The following is a 19,564-nucleotide window of genomic DNA, read 5'->3' on the forward strand; positions in this document are numbered from 1 at the left end:
AGTAGTTGGCTCCTCAAGCAATTCCTCGGCACCACTTCCCTTCACTAATCTTACATTCCCTGATTCCCTTTAATATCTAAAAATCTACTGATCTCTGTCTGTGTCACTCTGTCACAGTGACTGATCCTCCATTGTTCTCTTCGACAGAGAATTCCAAATATGCATTATCTTCTGAGCAAAGCATTTCTCTGTCTTGAATGAATAGTTCCTTATTTGGACACTGAGACAGGACAAAGATCAATTCCTCATCTACCTTGTCAAGCTTCATAAGCATTTTGAATATTTCAAGAGAACATCTTTCATTTCTCTAAATTCAATGTTTGGTAATTCAATTCTCCTTCACCTCAGTAACCTTTCACTTAACTCCTGCACAGCCTCTAAATTGTGAGACTATTTGTCCAGTGTCTATTATTGGAAAGGTAGGCAATTTTACAAAATAAATATTGGTCCCTGTCACAAAGTCTGCTTTCTATTTGCTGTCTTTATTCTTCTACCAAGAGGGTCTCCAGGAGAATGCCTGCTTGTCGTGATGAATAAAGATCTCTAAATCACCAGCTTCAGAGTCTCCAGTGACTCAGATCACACTCACAACATCTCCCAGTCAAGGTGGCGTCGAGCCAAGATCTCTGTTGAGTTCATGGCTCAGACTTAGATGTTACTTAGGGGTGGTTTAGGAGACAGAAAGGGAGGGGGTTAGGGGATTGGTTAGGAACTAGGGACAGAGACGTGTTAAAGGTCAGGCCGGAGTCGAGGCCTCCACTCTGCAATCCACTGTTCCCCCTACTAAGCTGTGCAGGTGTGAGGCCGCACAGTAACTAAAATACTCCCAGGCACACAGCCTTTGTTGCCGCTTAGATGGAATAAAGACAGATGAGAAAAAGTTTATGAAACATGAAAAGTTTTCTTTGGTGTTCTGTACTTCATTTAATAAATAAAATCAGAAGTATGTGATTTTTAGCATTTTATATATTCACAGTATGCATATTACAAAAACATACATTTAAAGTGCCGCACAGTTTTCAGGCCGTGTAAAATTTTTCTGCTCAGAGCAATGATTGGTCTGTACATTTGTAAAAAAAAAAATTCGAGCAAGCCTTGCTGTGTTCTGCTTTCGAAGTCTAGCAGTGTACACAGGTGATGAAGGACATCCACAATTTAGGCCTCTGCTTTGCACTCAGGTGACAAAGGACATCTGTGGACACATTTCACTGTATGTTTCGATGTAAATGTAATGAATAAATTAAAGCTGAATCTGTATCTCTGAGTGACTGTGTGCAACTGATTCATTCATAATTTGTTCTGTTTCGGGACTTTAATCTGTGGAACTGAGAAAATGCCTTTTCAGCACCCTGCTACTTTTAATCAGCCGAAGCTGCACATCACTATCACCTTTGGAACCCCACAGAATCTTGTGTTGTGATGTTTGGCCTTCATTTTTGTTCATAAAATGCAACATAGAGACATTGCAAGTTCAAAGTGTACAAGGTACTGCTTGAGGATTTGTTACATGAATTAGGGAGAAAAATCTACTGTCTCCATGGGAAATTAGGCTGGGCATTTCCTCTGATAATTCACTCAAACACTGGCGTTTCTGACCTATCATATTGCAAGCATATGATGACATCAGCAAAGAGTGTTACTTATGACCTTTGTTTTTGGGGCTCAGTGTGGCAGTGAATCATGCTCGAACATTATATTCATATTTTACATATCCTACCATCCATGTCCCCAACAAAGTTAACTTTAATGTTTTACTAGAAGTCCTGAGGACAGATGAAGGCATCTATACATTTATTCTTATGGTTTATGTTAACCCAAAGTGTTGTGCTTCTTTTGGTCACCCTTGCCATAACCAGTGTCTCCACATATCATAGGGAACTCCAGAACAACATTAACTTCCTCACCCACTTTTTCCTCCCTCTGATAAATTTGCCACAGTTCCCCTGCCTGAGTCCTGTATTCCCTCATCTCCTTTGCAGGCCAAGGAGAGATTGAGTTCAAGATTTGATCCACTTCCCGTAAGTTCATTAATAATACTGCTCCTGCCCAATTAGTCATGTACATCTGGTTTAAACTCTTCTTAAAGGGATAAATTCATGACAATGATTTTTTAAGATCAGTGACCCAATATCACAAAATTTGGGGTACCTACTTTGGTATTGGTTCCATTAATATGAAAATCAGATTAAATTAGAATTTTAAACTCATTCCTATCCCACAATGCATTGTGCATTCTCGAGGTTACAGTAAGCAAAATAAGAATTGCAGAGATATTTAAAAGTAACATACAAACATGACCAGAAGCTTTCAACAATAACCCTACTGTCTTAGTTAACTATCAGTTTGCACAAAACTTTCCAAGTAATTCTTTTGTCTTTTGTCAGGCTTCAATCAGTTGAATTGATGGGACTTTAAAAGTATTTGTGAACTGGTCTCACTGCAAAAGAACCAGAAAATATCTCATTAACTTGTATGGGTCTAAGTAAGTGTTTAATACTTTACTAAGCCATAATTACTGTTTAGAAAATGTATCGAATTGTAAATTCCTTATGTGTACCACATATATTTTAAAACAATAAAATTATATTATATATTTAAGAGATTATTCAAGACTTTTCAGTTGCTACCTAAAGCTATTTACAGTATATGTTCTAACACTTAATGCTTTTTCTTAGGCAGGTCCTCATTTGACAATGACTTCTTCCTCTTGGTTCTGAGGTGGGTGATGAGGCTAATATAGAATCCACAGACTCTGTCACAGATGCAGCAGAAGATGCTGTTCAGTCAAGATGGTGGGGGGGGGGAACAATATTGTGGGTGGTACTGTGTTGCTACTGTCATTTAAACTGGCCTTCTGAATGGACTTGAGGTTCTCATTGCCATCCTGAATTTGAAATGGTTACGGGAAAGGGATTCTCATCAGTTGGTATAAATGTTATTTTTTTACAAGAAACTTTGAAAATATTCTTGAATTGACTCCTCTGTCCACCTGATAATCTCTTGTCCTGAAGGAGCTTGGAATAGAGTGTCTGGTTTAGGAGATTGATGTCGGGAATGCTAACAATACAGCCTATCTGAGTTAAATGAATATAATTAGGATCCCATGCATGGGTTGTGATGTAGGAGAGGATGCTGTATAGGTTTGCATATCCTGCCAATGTATTTGGAGGATTTTGAAGAAATAGCATTGACTCAGTCTCTCCGTTGTTCTGGGGTGCCTGCAGCAGGTAGTCCATGCCTCAAAATCATAAAGGCAGGCAGGATCATTGTTGCCTGGTAAACTGTGAGCTTTGAGTTGGGTTTAACATCTCGACTTCCAACTGCTCTTTTCTTCAGATGGCTTTAGGTTACAGAGGCATAAATAAGAAACAGAATCAGGTTTAATATTACTGGTATATGTTTTGAAATTTGTTGTTATGTGGTAGCAGTACAATGCATATATATAAAATTAAAAAATTATAAATCACGATAAGAAATATATATGGCAGCATCCAGCACCATAGATCTTCACCACCCAGGCCATGCCCTTTTCTCACTGCTAACATCAGATAGAAGGTACAAGAGTCTCAGGACTCACACCACCAGGCTCAAGAACAGTTATTACCCTCAACCATCAGGATCTTGAACAAAGGGCATAAATACACTCATTTGCCCATCTATTGAGATATTACACAACCAATGATCTCACTTTAAGAACTCTTTATATTGTTATAATCATGTTGTCATTATTTATTGTTATTCATATATATTTGCATTTGTACAGTTTGTTGTCTGGTTGCACTCTGGTTGATCTTTCACTGATCCTGTTATAGTACTATTCTATAGATTTACTGACCAGACATTGTCCTAGTGTCTGAGTCTACGAAGCAAGTGGTGCTGCTGGAGCTGACAGTCCCATGGGAAGATAGCTTGGAGGAGGCCTTTGAAAGGAAGCTCTCCAAGTACGCAGGACTGGTCAGCAACTGTCAGCAGGCTGGATGGAGAGCGAGGTGTCTCCCTCGCTCTCCATCCAGGAGGTTGGTTGTAGGGGATTCATAGCCCGTTCTTTAGTTAGGGCCTTCAGCATTTTGGGTATCGAGGGAGAGAGGAAGAGGAGAGCCATCCGCAGCACCACCGATGCGGCAGAGAGGGCCTCAAGATGGCTGTGGCTCAAAAGAGGGGAGCCATGGAGTCATAAGTAGCTAGCCATCTGGACACAAGCTGGGGTGTGATCAGCCCCGGATGGGTCACCTGGAGGAGGTTGTATGATGTTGAAAGACCCGAAACACCCGATGATTCCAGGAACATCACTGAAGATGTGTCCAGAAGCATCAATAGATGTATGTACACAGCAGTACGTCTGCAGGAAAATGAATCTCAGGGTTGTATATGGTGACATTGATGTACTTTGATAATAATATTTACTTTGAACTTTTCCTTGAACTTTGATATATATATCTGATGACTGGTAGGGTGAGTCACAATAATGTGCTGACCAAGGAACGAAATGGAACCTGCTAACATCAACATCCAGAAACTACTTGAGGATTCCACCCAAAGTCCAACCGCAAGTGACTGTACACCCACTGGAATAAAGGAGGATGGGGGGACTTGGAGGTGCCAAGGCCACAATCCTGGAAGAACTGTGAAACATCCATGAGTATATCAGGAAGATGGGCCCTAAGGATGACCTACAGGGAGAACGCCTCAGACAGCAGGCAGGGGACATGGAAATGGAGGCAGAGCCAGAGGGCCAGAGGCCATGGCAGGACAAAACACTGCATAGATGTAGCATCACCAGATATCAGAGGAGGCTGACATAAGAAAGTGCTACCAATGGCTGGAAATGGCACTGCTCCTGGCTGCACAAGAGCAGGCGCTGAGCACAAGAGCAATAGAAACAGGGGTCTATCATACCAGACAAGACCCTAGATGCAGACTGTGCAAGAATCCGTTGAAAACCCTCAGCACATATTAGCAGGGTGCAAGATACAGGCAGGGACAGCATACACTGAATGGTACAACCAAGTTGCAGGAATTGTGTAATGAACATCGGTGCTAAGTATGGATTGGATATTGCCAGGTCCAAATGGGAAACACCCGAGAAGGTAGTGGAGATCAACAGAGCTAAGATTCTGTGGGACTTCCAAATACAGATTGATGAGCAGGTACTGGCCAACCAAACGGACTTAGTAATACTGTACAACGAAAAGATGAAAGCAACAGTAATAGATATGGCAATCCCAAATGACAGTAACATCAGGAAGAAAGAATACGAGAATCTGGAGAAATACCAGGACTTGAAAAAGCAGGTAGAAGGTTGAATCCAGAGTAATCCTGGTGGTGAGAAGAGCACTTGGGACTGTGACACCTGGATTGGGAGAGTGGCTCCACAAATCCTGGGAACAACATCTAAGATCTTGGTCTAGTCTTTATCACAAGACTATAAGATGTACGAGCAGACTATGGAAGTCACTGACTGTACACCAGAAGTCCATGAGTGTTAGGGAGCAGGAGTGAGTGCCACTGCTATTACAAAGGAAAAAGTGCTAGGTAAACTGGAAGGTCATAAGATGTATAAGTCATCTGGACCAGATGGACTACAAATCAGAGTCCTGAAAGAGATTGCTAAAGAGATAATGGCTGCATTGGTCATGATCTTTCAAGATTCACCTGACGTTGGCATAGTCCTGGAGGACTAGAAAATTGCAAATGTCACTCCCCTTTTTAAGAAGGGAAGAAGACAAAGGAGAGGAAATTATAGGCCAGTTAGCCTAACTTCAGTGGTTGGGAAAGTGTTGGAGTTCATTAGTAAGGATGAGGTTTCGGGGTACTTGGAGGCCAATGATAAAATAAGTCAAAGTTAGCATGGATTCTGTAAAGGGAAATCTTTCCTGATGAGTGTGTTAGAATTCTTTGAGGAAGTAACAAGCAGGGTGGACGATGGAGAGGTAGTGGATGTCATTTACTTAGAGTTTCAGAAGGCATTTGATAAAGTGCCTCACCTGAGGCTGCTTAACAAGATAAAATCCCGTGGTGTTACAGGAAATATACTGGCATAGTTAGAGGAATGCCTGACAGGCAGGAGGCAGTGAGTGGGAATAAAAGGGGACTTTTCTGGTTGACTGCCAGTGACTAATGGTGTTCCACAGGGGTCAGCATTGGATTCACTACTTTTCACATTGTTTGTCAGTGATTTAGATAGTGAAATCGGTGGCTCTTTGGCAAAGTTTGCAGATGATATGAAGATAGATGGAGGGGTAGGCAGTACTGAGGAAACAAACATACATAGAAAATAGGTGCAGGAGTAGGCCATTCGGCCCTTTGAGCCTGCACCGCCATTTATTATGATCATGGCTGATCATCCAACTCAGAACCCCGCCCCAGCCTTCCCTCCATACCCCCTGACCCCCGTAGCCACAAGGGCCATATCTAACTCAAATAATGTGATTGCAGCAAGACTTAGGCAAATTGGAAAGATGAGCAAAGAAGTGGCAGATGGAATACAGTGTCAGGAAATGTATGATAATGCATTTTGGTAAAAGGAACAATAGTGCAGACTACTATCTAAATGAGGAGAAAATTCAAACATCAGAGGTACAATGGGACTTAGGAGTCCTCGTGCAAGACTCCCAGAAGATTAATTCACAGATGAGTCTGTGGTAAGGAAGGCAAATGCAATGTTGGCATTTATTTCAAGGGAAATAGAAACACTGAAGCTTTGTAAGACACTAGTCAGGCCACACTTGGAGTTTTGTCAACAGTTTTGGGCCCCATATCTCTGAAGGGATGTATTGTCATTGAAGAGAGTCCAGAGGAGGTTCACAAAGATGATTCCAGGAATGAAGGGGTTAACCTATGAGGAGTGTTTGGCTGCTTTGGGCCTGTATTCACTTGAATTTAGAAGAATGTGGGGGAGATCTCATTGAAACCTACCGAATGTTGGAAGGTCTAGATAAAGTGGATGTGGAGAGGATATTCCCTCTGGTGGGGGTATCCAGAAATAGAGGGCACAGCCTCAAAATTGACGGGGCGACCCTTTAGAACAGAAGTAAGGAGGATTTTTTGTTTTTTAGTCAGAGTGGTGAATCTGTGGAATACTCTGCCATAGATTGTGGTAGAGGCCAAGTCCGTAGGTATACCTAAAGCGGAAGTCGATAGATTTCTGATTGGTCATGGCATCAAGGGATACGGTGAGAGGGCAGGGGTATGGGGTTGAATAGGATCTGGGATCAGCCATGATGAAATAGCAGAACAGATTCGATGGGCTAAATGGCCTAATTCTGCTGCTATGTCTTATCATCTTATGGTCTAAGAGTGCACCACTAGGAACAGCAAGGATACTAGAATTTGAGATTGACAGAATAATACACAAACACACCGCCATAAGGGGTGAGAGAATATATGTGTGTATATATATATATATATATATAATGTACTGTACTGTGTGTGTGTGTATATATATATATATATATATATATATATATATATATATATATATATATAATTATTATAGGCATCTGAAGGGCAAATGTGTTGGCGCGTGGCCAGGTGGTTAAGGCATTCGTCTAGTGATCTGAAGATCGCTAGTTCGAGCCTTGGCTGAGGCAGCGTCCTTGAGCAAGGCACTTAACCACACATTGCTCTGCGACGACAGCGGTGCCAAGCTGTATGGGTCCTAATGCCCTTCCCTTGGACAACATCGGTGGCGTGGAGAGGGGAGACTTGCAGCATGGGCAACTGCCGGCCTTCCAAGGCACAAGTTCATGGTCTCACGAGACTAACGGATGCCTATAATTACACACACATATATACACACAGTATAGTACAGTACATTATATATAATTTAATTAAATAAGTAGTACAAAAAGAGAGAGAGACAAAAATAGTGAGGTAATGTACTGTACCTAGCCTCATGTCTGTTGAGAAATCTAATGATCTGATGGCAGAGGGGAAGAAAATGTTCCTAAGATGTTGAGTGTGTGTCTTCAGACTCCTGTACCTCCTCCCTGATGGTAGCAATGAGAAGAGGGCACATCCAGGGTGATGGGGGTCCTTAATGATGGATGTCACCTTATTTGAGGCATTGTCTTTGGAAGATCTCCTTGATGCTGGGGAGGAGAGTGTGCATGATAGAACCGGCTGAGTTTTCAACTTTCTACAGGTTTTTCCGATCCTGTGGAGTAGCCCCTTCATACCAGATGGTGATGTAACCAGTCAGAATGTTCTCTACCGCAATGTGTATAATTTGTGAGTGCCGTAATGACATACCATATCTCCTCAAACTCCAAATGAAATATAACTACTGTCTTTTCATTTCTTTGGAATTGCATCAATATATTGGGACCAGGATAGTTGTTCACAGATATTGACATTCAGGAACTTGAAACTACTCAACTTTCCACTGCTGGTCCCTTGATGAGGCCTGATGTGTGTTCCATCAACTACTCTTTCCTGAAGATCACAATGAATTCCTTGATTTTACTGATGTTGAGTGCAAGGTTGTTGCAACACCACTCAACCAGATGATAAATCTCATTCCTGTACGCCTCCTCGTCACCATCTGAAATTCTGCCAACAATAGCTGTGTCATTGGCAAATTTATAGATGGCTTTTGAGCTGTCTAGCCACACAGTTGTGGGTGTAGAGAGAGTAAAGCAGTGGACCAAGCACGTATCCTTGAGGTGGGCCAGTGTTGATTGTCAGTGAGAAGGAGATGTTATTTCTGATCTACACTACCAGTGGTTTCCTGATGAGGAAGTCAAGGATAGAGTTGTGGACAGAGGTACAGAGCTTAGAATTTGGAGCTTATTAATTAGTACTGAGAGTATGATGGTGTTGAGCATTGAGCTGTAATCAATAAACAGTAGCCTGACATAGATATTACTATTGTCCAGATGATCAAGGCCAAATTGAGAGCTAATGTGATTGCATCTATTGTAGACCTATTACGGCAATAGGCAAACTTCAGTGGGTGCAGTTATTTGCTTAAGGAGGAGTTAAATCTGACCAGGACCAACCTCTCCAAGCACTTCATCATAGTAGACATGAGTGCCACTGGCTGACAGACATTGAGGCAGCTCACTCTGGACACTGGTCGGATTATTGCCCTTTTGAAGCAGGTGGGAACCTCCAACTACAGCAGGAGAGACTGGAAATATGGTTGAACATTTCAGCCAAGTGGTTGGCACAGGTATTTAGTGAATCCCTCACATTGCAACAGTGATAAATTCATTGTTTACGTCTACCTTTATTGAGAAGTAGTTTCTGAGAGATGGAAAGTGGTCCAGGTCTCACCACAGATCATTATTGTTGAGGGTGTTATGGTTCAGTTGTTACGTTGACCTTTGTTTTGTGTATGATTCAATAAATAAATCAGCAAAGGTTTGGAGTTCAACCTTCAAATACAAGGATACCTATGCAGACCATTACTTAATTATACGATACCTGTGCCCAAGTTGGATCTCATCTTCACAGTACAATTTTGCAAAGGTCAGGTCCTGCATGGAGTTTGACATCAACACACATGTCCAGTGGCCTCCATGCACATATTCCCAATATTATGGGAGGGCCAGCAAATAATATTTGGTTCCATAAGGTTGCTATAGCTGGAGGAAGCAGTAGAGATAAGCTTCCACTATCTATTAAGTGCTCACAATGATGTTTACCTCCGATAGCCTCTGGCGACCAAGTCCAGCTCCTCGCTTTTACATGTGGCTTAGCTACTAAGACCACCAGAACCATTTCTACTGACAGCAGAAGGCGCAAAGGCATATTGCTGGTGCCTTAAAACCAGTTGCTTTGGGCAGATGGGGCTCATTAGCCATGATTGGCAGCTTATCTAGGAGAAGGAAAACTCTGATCTCAAGCCTCCACTGCCCAACGGCTATACCCACTTATGGGGAGGCTTCAGGAGTAAACCCCGAGGGAAAAATCTGGGGCTGGAGTCCCTAAGGCAGTCCTACATTGAGTTCAATGGAGAATGGCAATTCCTGTGATGCTGCTGGTGCCAAACTATATTGGTCTCTGCTGTTCCTTAGATTCATCAGATGTGTGAGAGGGGGAGTCTGCTACATCAGCAACAGCTTGCTCTCCATATTGAACTGCCCTGGCTTTGCATATTTAGACAGCTGGGAACCAACATCCAAGGTCAACCCTGACCAAAAGAGACTTCAGAGCATCGAATATAAGGAAATAAGCCACTGGCAACCAGGTACCTGCTTGAACTTCCCAATTAGGTTTCTGCAAACTTCTATCGTGAATCATCAAGAACCTCTCTGCTATGTAACAGAATATCTGGCTCACTAACTTTCACAAACACAACATATTAAAACTGCTTTAAAACTAATTGCTCTCCAGAAACTATTATCACTTCTATAAGCTGAATTCACATAAATACTCAAAATATTTACACAGCTGTGGTTTCTTAAATCTTTGCAAAACATACTTTTAGATTTCACTTAAAATCAGCTGAAGGATGTACAGTTTGGCCCAAGTTATTGAACATCACAAGTTCACTTACAAGTTTCATTTGTTGTAAATGATCTGCTGACAGACTTGCTGAATGATGAAGAGACTGAGGAGACAGTGGCAGTGTACTTTATACCTGGGGTAGCATCGAAAACATCAGCCTAGAATAAACGATACAAAAACAAAATATGAGATACAATTGATATGAAATTCCAATAAATACTAATTATTACTAAGCTTATATTGGTAACCATTTCTATCTAATTTCCTAAGATCAATTTTAATTCATTCACTTGCGACTGCTTTCTCCTTAGGGTTGTTCTCAGTTTCAGTAGACATTTGACCAACTTATGTATAGTACAACTGTATAGTACAAATAAATTACTCACTATAAAACAGTTACAATTTTACAAAAAAAGTACCTTTGTCTTCGCAGATCCAAATATGAATGCAGTGAAAGATAAAATGAGCAGTTTCATCATTATTGCATTTTACATTTCACCTCAGTCAGACAAATTGGGCTGTGCTCTGTCGATCGGGTTGTGATACGAGTCATGTCATTAAATATTTAAGGAACTTGCTAGCCAGGTATGTAATTGATCTCATTGTGCTGAATATCACCACACCACTGTGTTATACTATTCATGACTAGCTGGATATTTAGAACAAAGTAAATCTTAAGCATTATCCTACTCACTTTCCCAAAATTAGCAAAACTATGTGAAGCAAAAATAATCTTATTTTCAGTCGACCTGGTGCAGTTCTACCTCAATACATGGATATACACACAACACACTACACTCTATGGAAGAATTTTAAGATGCACTAACTGTGATAGACATCATGAAAGTTATACCTTGAAGGTGCCGTTCCCTAGGTTTGTAATATTAACAAACCCTTGGTCTGGAACGAGTTCCACTTTGTAATTACCATTGTTTCCAATAGGTGCTCTCCAGCGTAAAGTAAATCCTGTAGCGAAAATATTTGAAACTTCCAACATTTGAGGTTTTTCAGGTTCTTGAAATAAATGGAAATTTTTATCATAAGCTTCAATGAAAATTAAGCAATAGTACTGTTGTGGAAAAAAAATATTAATCAATTTATTGCACTGTTGCTCAGTCGAGATTAATTGGACTCATTAAATGAAGCAGTGATAGATGGTTGATGAAAATCAGACCACAATATGATCCATGGCCTCCACTTGTGCCAAGATAAGGCTACCCTCAGGGTGGAAGAGCAACACCTATATTCCACCTGGATAATCTCCAACCTGGAGGCATGAATATTGATTTCTCCATCCAGTAAACAAATTCCACCCCCATCCATTCTCCACTCTGACCTTTTGCCTCTTCTCACCTGCCTATTACTTTCCCCTGGGTCTCCCCTTTCTCCTATTGTCCACTCTCCGCTCCTATCACATTCCTTCTCTACAGCCCTTGACCTTTCCCACCCTTCTGGCTTCACCTTTCACCTTCCAGCTAGCCTCCTTACCCTCCTGGGTTAAGGATTTATTCTAGCATCTTCCAGCTTCCTTCTCAGTCCTGAAGAAGGGTCTCCGCCTAAAATGTCGACTGTTTATTCATTTCCATAGATGCTGCCTGACCTGTAGAGTTCCTTCAGCCTTTTGTATGTGTTGCTCAACATATTTTAACTCCCATTTTAAAGTCATAAAATGTCATAGAGTAATACAACCTGGAAATGGGCCCTTGGCCCAATTTTTACATACCTGCTGACCAAGTCGATGCATTTGGCCAGTAACTCTATGAGTATTTTCTATCCATCTACTGTACCTATCTAAAAGTATTTTAAACATTTTAACTGTACCCATTTCTAGAGCTTCCTCTGGCAGCTCATTCCATGTACCTTTCACGCTGTATGAGAAAGTTTCTTCTCAGGTATCTGTTGAATCTATCTCCTTTCACCTTGCATCAGTGTCCTCTGGGTTTAAACTTCTCTACCCTGTGACTGACAATCTACCAGATCTACGTTCCTTATGATTTTTTAATGCCACTATAAGGTCACCGCCTTCTTTGCTCAAAGGGAAATAAATATCCCAGCCTATCTAGCTTCTCCATTCCCAGTAACATCCTCATGAATCTTTTCTGCACACTTACTGGCTTGATGGCATTTTTTCTATAGCTCGGCAACCAGATGTGTGCACAGTGCCAAGTGTGGTCTCATCAATGCCTTGTATAGTTACACATTAACATCTCACCTCCTGTACTCTGTGCCCTGACTGAGGTAGGCAAGGATGTCATCTCCCTATTCACCAACCTCAGGGCAAGCACATCGATTTTTTATTTTGCATTATTTATAGATAATTGAAAAACATTGCAATTAGGAATCAATTGGTCATCCCTTTAGAAAACGATTTTTTAGGATTTTTCATCAAATGTCCCAGGAAGAGAGGATAGAGAGGATAATAATGAGGAGAATATATAAAATATATGGCAAAAAATGATACCAAGGAGGAACAAGTGGAAAATTAGATATAGAATTGAAAACTACATTCAGAATCAAATTGAAAATTATCAGCCTGAAATTGGACACATTAATGTCAATTGTTTAACCATTGTGAGCCCATTGGAAATCTATCATCTAAGTATTATCGATTATTTTCCTGAGGTTCATTCTATTTGTGTAATTCAACAAAATGCATCCTTTTTTTTTAGTTGCCTCAATTTGAAAATAACTCTGCCATGGAAGGTCCCAAGCCCAACTATGAATGGAGGAGAGCTAGTCATGGGACTAGTAACCCCATCTTGTAAAAACAGTGCTACAGAAATGCCAACAGAAGCTCCAAAGGCCTTATCCCTGAGAGAGGAAGGATAAGCCAAGAAGATGGGATATACCTGGAGACAACTTAGTAGACTGGCCCAGAACAAAGGACTCTGGCAAGCTACTGCCAGCGGGGTATGCCCCAGTAGGGATGATGGGGCTTAACTAAATACTGTAACTAACAGCAAGTTGAAAATCACTACAGAGAATATCGTGGCAGTATTAAAGGTCTCTAATAACCAAGACTTCTGCACAGACCGTTTGTTTTGCATTTCCATTGGAACACAACATAACTGGTGTATCTATAGGCACGCAGACCACCACAAGGAGCTGAAGGAGGAGAATGATATCTCAGCAGGAAAACGCATCCACCCTTGATATTCGGGCAACAGTTCCCTTACCTGAACAAGAAAAGGCATATGATTTTACTCTGCAAAAACTGCCCATCATCACTGATCACTTTGCTGGCTGTGTGCATGATCCAAGCCAAGTGAAAAAGTCCACATTTATAAATTAGTCCAAACAAATTGGTGCAAAAAGTAAATCAAATAAATCATCCTTGAGGAATTCTTTGTCTTTCATAACGCTTTGCCTACCCACCATAATTTAATTCTGTGGCTGCACCCGGTTCTCCAAAATTACTTTGAAAGAATCTCATTGGTTGTAAATTGACTTAGAATATCAGATGTGAAAGTTTTGCATTTGCATGATGGTCTTCTCTTGAATCAAGTTTTAATTTTAGTAGAAATTCTTTACAAAGTTTCTGGAGCTTCTCTAAACTCTAAGGACAGGCATGGAAAAAAATCTTACAGAAACACCATCTTTGAAATTTGCATTGCGGAAAGAGGAGATTAAAAAATAACATTCCAGGCTCTTACTTGTTTTTAACCTCTTCTCAATCACTTCACTCACATCCATGCCTTTAACCGTTTTTATTTGGAAAAGGTATTCTGCTCCTGGAATTAGATCTTTGATCCTGAAATTATTGCCACGTGAAGTTGTTCTACATGTTGTTTCATTGGTCCCTGGAATATTATAGCTTAACTGTGTAGAAAAATAAAAGTACAATTTTGATCAGCAATACTTTGTTTTAGCTGCTGTATGTCATTGGTAACTTTGCCTCATTTATGAACATGCTAAGTGTTGATTTGTCAATGGAAAGTAGACAGTACAGTGGATTCCAATTAACTGGATCATTGGTTAATTGAGAGAGCTGCTTAGTTGGGACAAAAACTAATCAAGAAAATAGATGTGATCCCTTCATTTATTTACCAATTAACTGGGAGAGGTGACTGTTGCTGAACAGTTTCTAACTGGCGTTAGCATCATGTGCCTGTGCGGCCATTAGACAATACACTGTGCTTACAGCAAACATCTTTAAATAATATCAGTTGCGTATGTTTCAGTTCAAAATGCAATGATTTTTGTCACTGATAGTTGACAAGAAATTAGCAGTAAGGCAATTCAGAAATGTTTTGCTCACTGCAATTTCAAGCATTCAGGCTTGGAGATGCCAGAAATGGTCGTCAGTGAAAATGAAATGATTGCATTACTTCAACAAGTTAGGAACTAAGAAGAACTTGAAGGTAATGACAATCATTTTGAATGTTACAATGAAAATGAGGACTTGGAAGATGCAATCATTAAAAACATAGTATGAAGGCAGTCCATTATATTCACGAGGTGCCTGTGATGATTCTGTTCATTTACAGTCAATCAAACAGGATGAATTCCGCCGTTGATAACTATTAGAACCAATGAACAGTATTATAGTACTGTAGTAGCATTGGTAGTGTTCTAATTTGTTTTGTATTGCATTTAAATACATAATTTGTTACTCAGTTAAATGGTCATTTACATTTTTATACCTTTTTGACCATTTCCATGACACCTCAGCTGATTGGGTCAGCTGTTTAATTGGGCCAGAATATACTGGTCTGAATATGTCCCAATTAACTGGAATACACTGTATTTCTAAAAAACTAAATATATTAACTTTCCTGTTTCATTAAAAAGCTATCATGTAAGATACTGAAAGCATGATATCAATTGTACAGTGCTGACAAATTTAATTACCCCATAAGCAAAAAATCAAAAATAAAGATATTGGAGACTCAATGCTTTCTTTTTTTTTCTTGCTGTGAAGTCTTCTAAACCACCCTACAGCTGATGGCACATAAATATCCTATTCACAACAGGTTATGAAAAGATTCAACGGTTCATTTATATGCAATACACAACTCTGAGATTCGTCTTCTCCATATAGCCACGAAACAAAGGAAACCATGGATGTTGTTCAAAGAGAAACCTCAAACCCCCTCCCAACCCCCTCCACACACAAATAAAAACAAATCTCACAAATGGCAACATGATCATCAACCTCCCACCCCACACCAAAAAAAAACAAATTGCACCAAACGGTAACATGAACTTCAAACCCCAATTGATGATAACCAATTGCTGTTATGATAAGTTACCAGATTAAGAGATTCAGTTATGAAACAAAATCTGATTAGAGCAAGATTACCAAAAATGAAAATAATTTGTGAATAATTTATAAATATAATGATAAATTAAATTTGATGGGAAACATAGCCACAATTATTCAATTTAGATTTTACTCTTCAAATTCATCTGCAAGGCACCTGTTCAATTATTATGACACATTCCAAAATGACTAAAGAAACATATTGTTCGATAATTAATTTTGAATGATAAGGAACTCAATCTAGCTAGTGTTAGACCACATTGTTAGATGAGCCACATAATGACGCTTGTTCATTAAATATTAAAATACAGCTTCATTTCCATTGAAGATCATCATTTGCTTCTCACTGAGTCAAGCAACATTAAGTTTCCAGAATCAAACATAAAAATTAAAGCCCTACTTAGTAAACAGCTGTCTAAAGTAGTTATTTCCTAGTATAAAAATGTAGCTGAAGTTACAGAAATTGTCAGAAGGCTAAGACTGGGAATAAAGGAAGCCTTTTCTGGCTGGTTGCCAGTAACTACTGGTGTTCCACAAGGGTCTGTGTTGGGACCAATCTTTTTTACATTATATGTCAATGATTTGGATGACGGAATTGATGGCTTTGTTGTAAAGTTTGCAGACAATATGAAGATAGGTGGAGGGGCAGGTAGTTTTGAGGAAGTAGAGAGGCTACAGAAGGACATACAGATTAGGAGAATGAGCAAAGAAATGGCAGATGGAATACAGAGTCAGGAAGTGTACAGACATGTCTTTTGGTAGAAGAAATGAAAGGGCTGACTATTTTCTAAATGGAGAGAAAATGCAAAAACCTGCGGTGCAAAAGGACTTGGAGTCCATGTACAGAATTCCCTAAAGGTAAATTTGCAGTTTGAGTCTATGGTGGGGAAGGCAAATACGATGTAAGCATTCATTTCAAGAAGACTAGAATATAAAAGCAAGGATGTAATGTTGAGACTTTCTAAAGCACTGGCGAGGCCTCACTTGGAGTATTGTGAACAGTTTTGGGCCCCTTATTTCAGAAAGGATGTGCTGAAACTGGAGAGGGTTCAAAGTAAGCTCACGAAAATGATTGCAGGATTGAATGGCTTGTCATATGAAGAGTGTTTGATGGCTCTGGGCCTGTTTTCACCAGAATCCAGAAGAATGAGGCATGGCCTCATTGAAACCTATCGAATGCCGAAAGGCCTTGATCAGGAGGATGTTTCCTATGGAGGGAGAGTCTAAGATCAAAGGATACAGCCTCAGAATGGAGGTGTGTCCTTTCAGAACAAAGATGAGGAGGAATTTCTTTAGACAGAGAGTGGTGAATCTGTGGAATCCTTTGCCACAGACAGCTGTGCGGACCAAGACTTTGTGCATACTTAAGGCAGAGATTAATAGATTCTTGATTGGTCAGGGCATGAAGGTATACGAGAAGAAGGCTGGAGATTGGGGCTGAGAGAAAAATTGGATCAGCCATGATGAAATGGTGGATCAGGCTCCCACAGGGGACTGTGCTGGGACTGATCTATTTTAGGTTATATGCAAATTATTTGGGTGATGGAATTGATAGCTTTGTTGCAAAGTTTGCACATGATATAAAGATAGGTAGAGAGGCAGGTAGGCTTGAGGAAGTAGAGAGGCTACAGTAATGGTGGAGCAAATGGCCTAATTCTGTTCCTATGTTTTATCGTCTTATGGTCTAAATTAAAATCAAAGCTTTATTTACCTCAAAATTATCAAAATCACCTCTTGGAGGCTTCCAAAATAAGTACGCAGAATTTTCATCCTGTACAACAAACTGCAGGTCCATAGGAGGCTCAGGAACTAGGAAATACATACAAAACCTTACAGGATAATATACAAATATTGCCTGTATAAGTATTTGCCTATAAGAAAATTCAAGTAAGCACTAGATACACAAATCAAATATGTAATTGCTCGGTGCCCATTCCTCATTACAGATCCAGGGTCTTCTTCGAAATCGGCACTGAGCTAGATCATGACCCACTGCTTGTTTTGCACCCTGCTCATGGCTAACTATATTAAGACACTGTTAATTAACTTGAAAATAGTGAAAAAAAATTTAAACCTAGTTAAACTTATTAATGAAGTTATGTGACCTCATTCAAATGAATAGGGCGGTTTAAGATGTGGCAGATGTGGCTAGGATAGACCTAGGGGCCAGGCACAAAGTATTGTCGGTCCCCATGTAATGCTCAAATCCCATTTTCTTTTACATTTTTAGGTGTTTTCTTTCTTCTTTCACTATTTGCTGGTGGAAATGCTGTAAAAACATCTTCTGTACCGAATTCATTTCAATGACCATCATGATTTTCCTGCTTTCCTATTCTGTTGTTGCTGGATCCCTGTGGCCTCTACCCCAAATATATGACCTTGTGATTAGTGGTAAAAGCTTACCCCCAAAAAATCAAGTAATTTTTTGAGCTCTCCCTCCATAATTTAATTCTGTCAAAACATTGTCTGTCTTTCTGAATCTTTCTGAATAACGATCTGTTTGTTTCTGAGCAACACACATCAAAGTTGCTGGTGAACGCAGCAGGCCAGGCAGCATCTCTACGAAGAGGTACAGTCGACGTTTCAGGCCGAGACCCTTCGTCAGGACTTGGCCTGAAACGTCGACTGTACCTCTTCCTAGAGATGCTGCCTGGCCTACTGCGTTCACCAGCAACTTTGATGTGTGTTGCTTGAATTTCCAGCATCTGCAGAATTCCTGTTTGTGTTTGTTTCTGAGAATAGGTCCACCATCAATGTTGGATGGACTGGCCTGTTATTACCCATCTATCCCTTCCTCTCCTTTACAATAATGATCAAACATCTAGGCCTCTTACATCAGTGTTTCAGCCTGACAGGTGGAGGTAGAACAGAAAACAAAATCTGCAGTGATTAAATTGATACAGAGCAGCATGGTAGCATAGTGGTTAGCATAATGCTTTACAGTACCAGCAACCTGGGTACAATTCCCACCGCTGCCTGCGGACATTCTCCCCATGACCGTGTGGGTTTCCTTCAGGTGCTCCAGTTTCCTGCCACAGTCTAAAGACATAATGGCTGGTAGGTTAACTGGTCATTGTAGATTGTCCCATGATTAAGCTAGGATGAAATTGGGAATTGCTGGTTGGTGCGGCCTGAAGAACCGGGAAGGCCTATTCCACACGATATCTCAACAAATAAATAAATAAACAAACAAGCGAATCCTGCACATTATTCTGATTTGGAAATTGGAGGATTGACCAAACCATCATCTTAGTTGATAACTTTGGCTCTTCAGAAAATTAAAGGCAGTAAAATTACAGTTTAAGAAGTTCAGATGTTTCTTTTGGGATTTAACATTCAGCATTTGATCATATAACTCTTATGTGCAAAACAGCTCAACGTAAAGTTCTAACAATACCGACTAATTATTAAGTATTTTTACTTTTGAAACTGAAACTCACCTGTTGTTATACTAATTGTTATGGGATGACTCTTCTTTGTTACACTTGTTGTCTCGATAGTTATAGAGTAGGTCGTACCTGGCATTAGCTTGTCAAAGTGGGATGTTCTGTACAATATGCAAACATACAAAATAAAGTTTTTACATTATTTTAGTTATATCCTTATGGGAAAGTTTTGTTGCATTAGATAACTTACTCATTTTGCTGCTCATGCTCTACTTATATCTCACAAACAGATCATTATCAGTAAAGATAATTGACAAAGTAATTTTGTCATACTGATTTGCTCTTATATGGTACCATATACATCATGATGCAGAGAGTTTAAGAATTTATTATTCTTCTAATGTATATATTAAATACACAAAATACTCCATTCATGACCAATGAATTACTTTTGAGTGTAATC

At 40.0% G+C, this 19,564-nt stretch overlaps 1 protein-coding gene across 8 annotated transcripts in view; it reads right to left on the minus strand.

Moving 5' to 3' along the window:
• ptprq (protein tyrosine phosphatase receptor type Q) overlaps positions 1 to 19,564 on the minus strand; it is a 188,752-nt gene that overhangs the window by 131,907 nt on the left and 37,281 nt on the right. For all 8 annotated transcript variants that reach the window (XM_072267504.1, XM_072267510.1, XM_072267508.1 and 5 more), the window contains 5 exons: positions 19,156 to 19,262; positions 17,427 to 17,524; positions 14,106 to 14,271; positions 11,306 to 11,466; positions 10,502 to 10,610 (listed from right to left, as the gene is read on the minus strand). In XM_072267504.1, coding sequence (XP_072123605.1) covers positions 10,502 to 10,610; positions 11,306 to 11,466; positions 14,106 to 14,271; positions 17,427 to 17,524; positions 19,156 to 19,262 — 641 coding nt within the window. The remainder of the gene's footprint in view (positions 1 to 10,501; positions 10,611 to 11,305; positions 11,467 to 14,105; positions 14,272 to 17,426; positions 17,525 to 19,155; positions 19,263 to 19,564) is intronic.

Source organism: Mobula birostris, chromosome 9 (genome assembly GCF_030028105.1).
Source record: "Mobula birostris isolate sMobBir1 chromosome 9, sMobBir1.hap1, whole genome shotgun sequence".
Classification (NCBI taxonomy): domain Eukaryota; kingdom Metazoa; phylum Chordata; class Chondrichthyes; order Myliobatiformes; family Myliobatidae; genus Mobula; species Mobula birostris.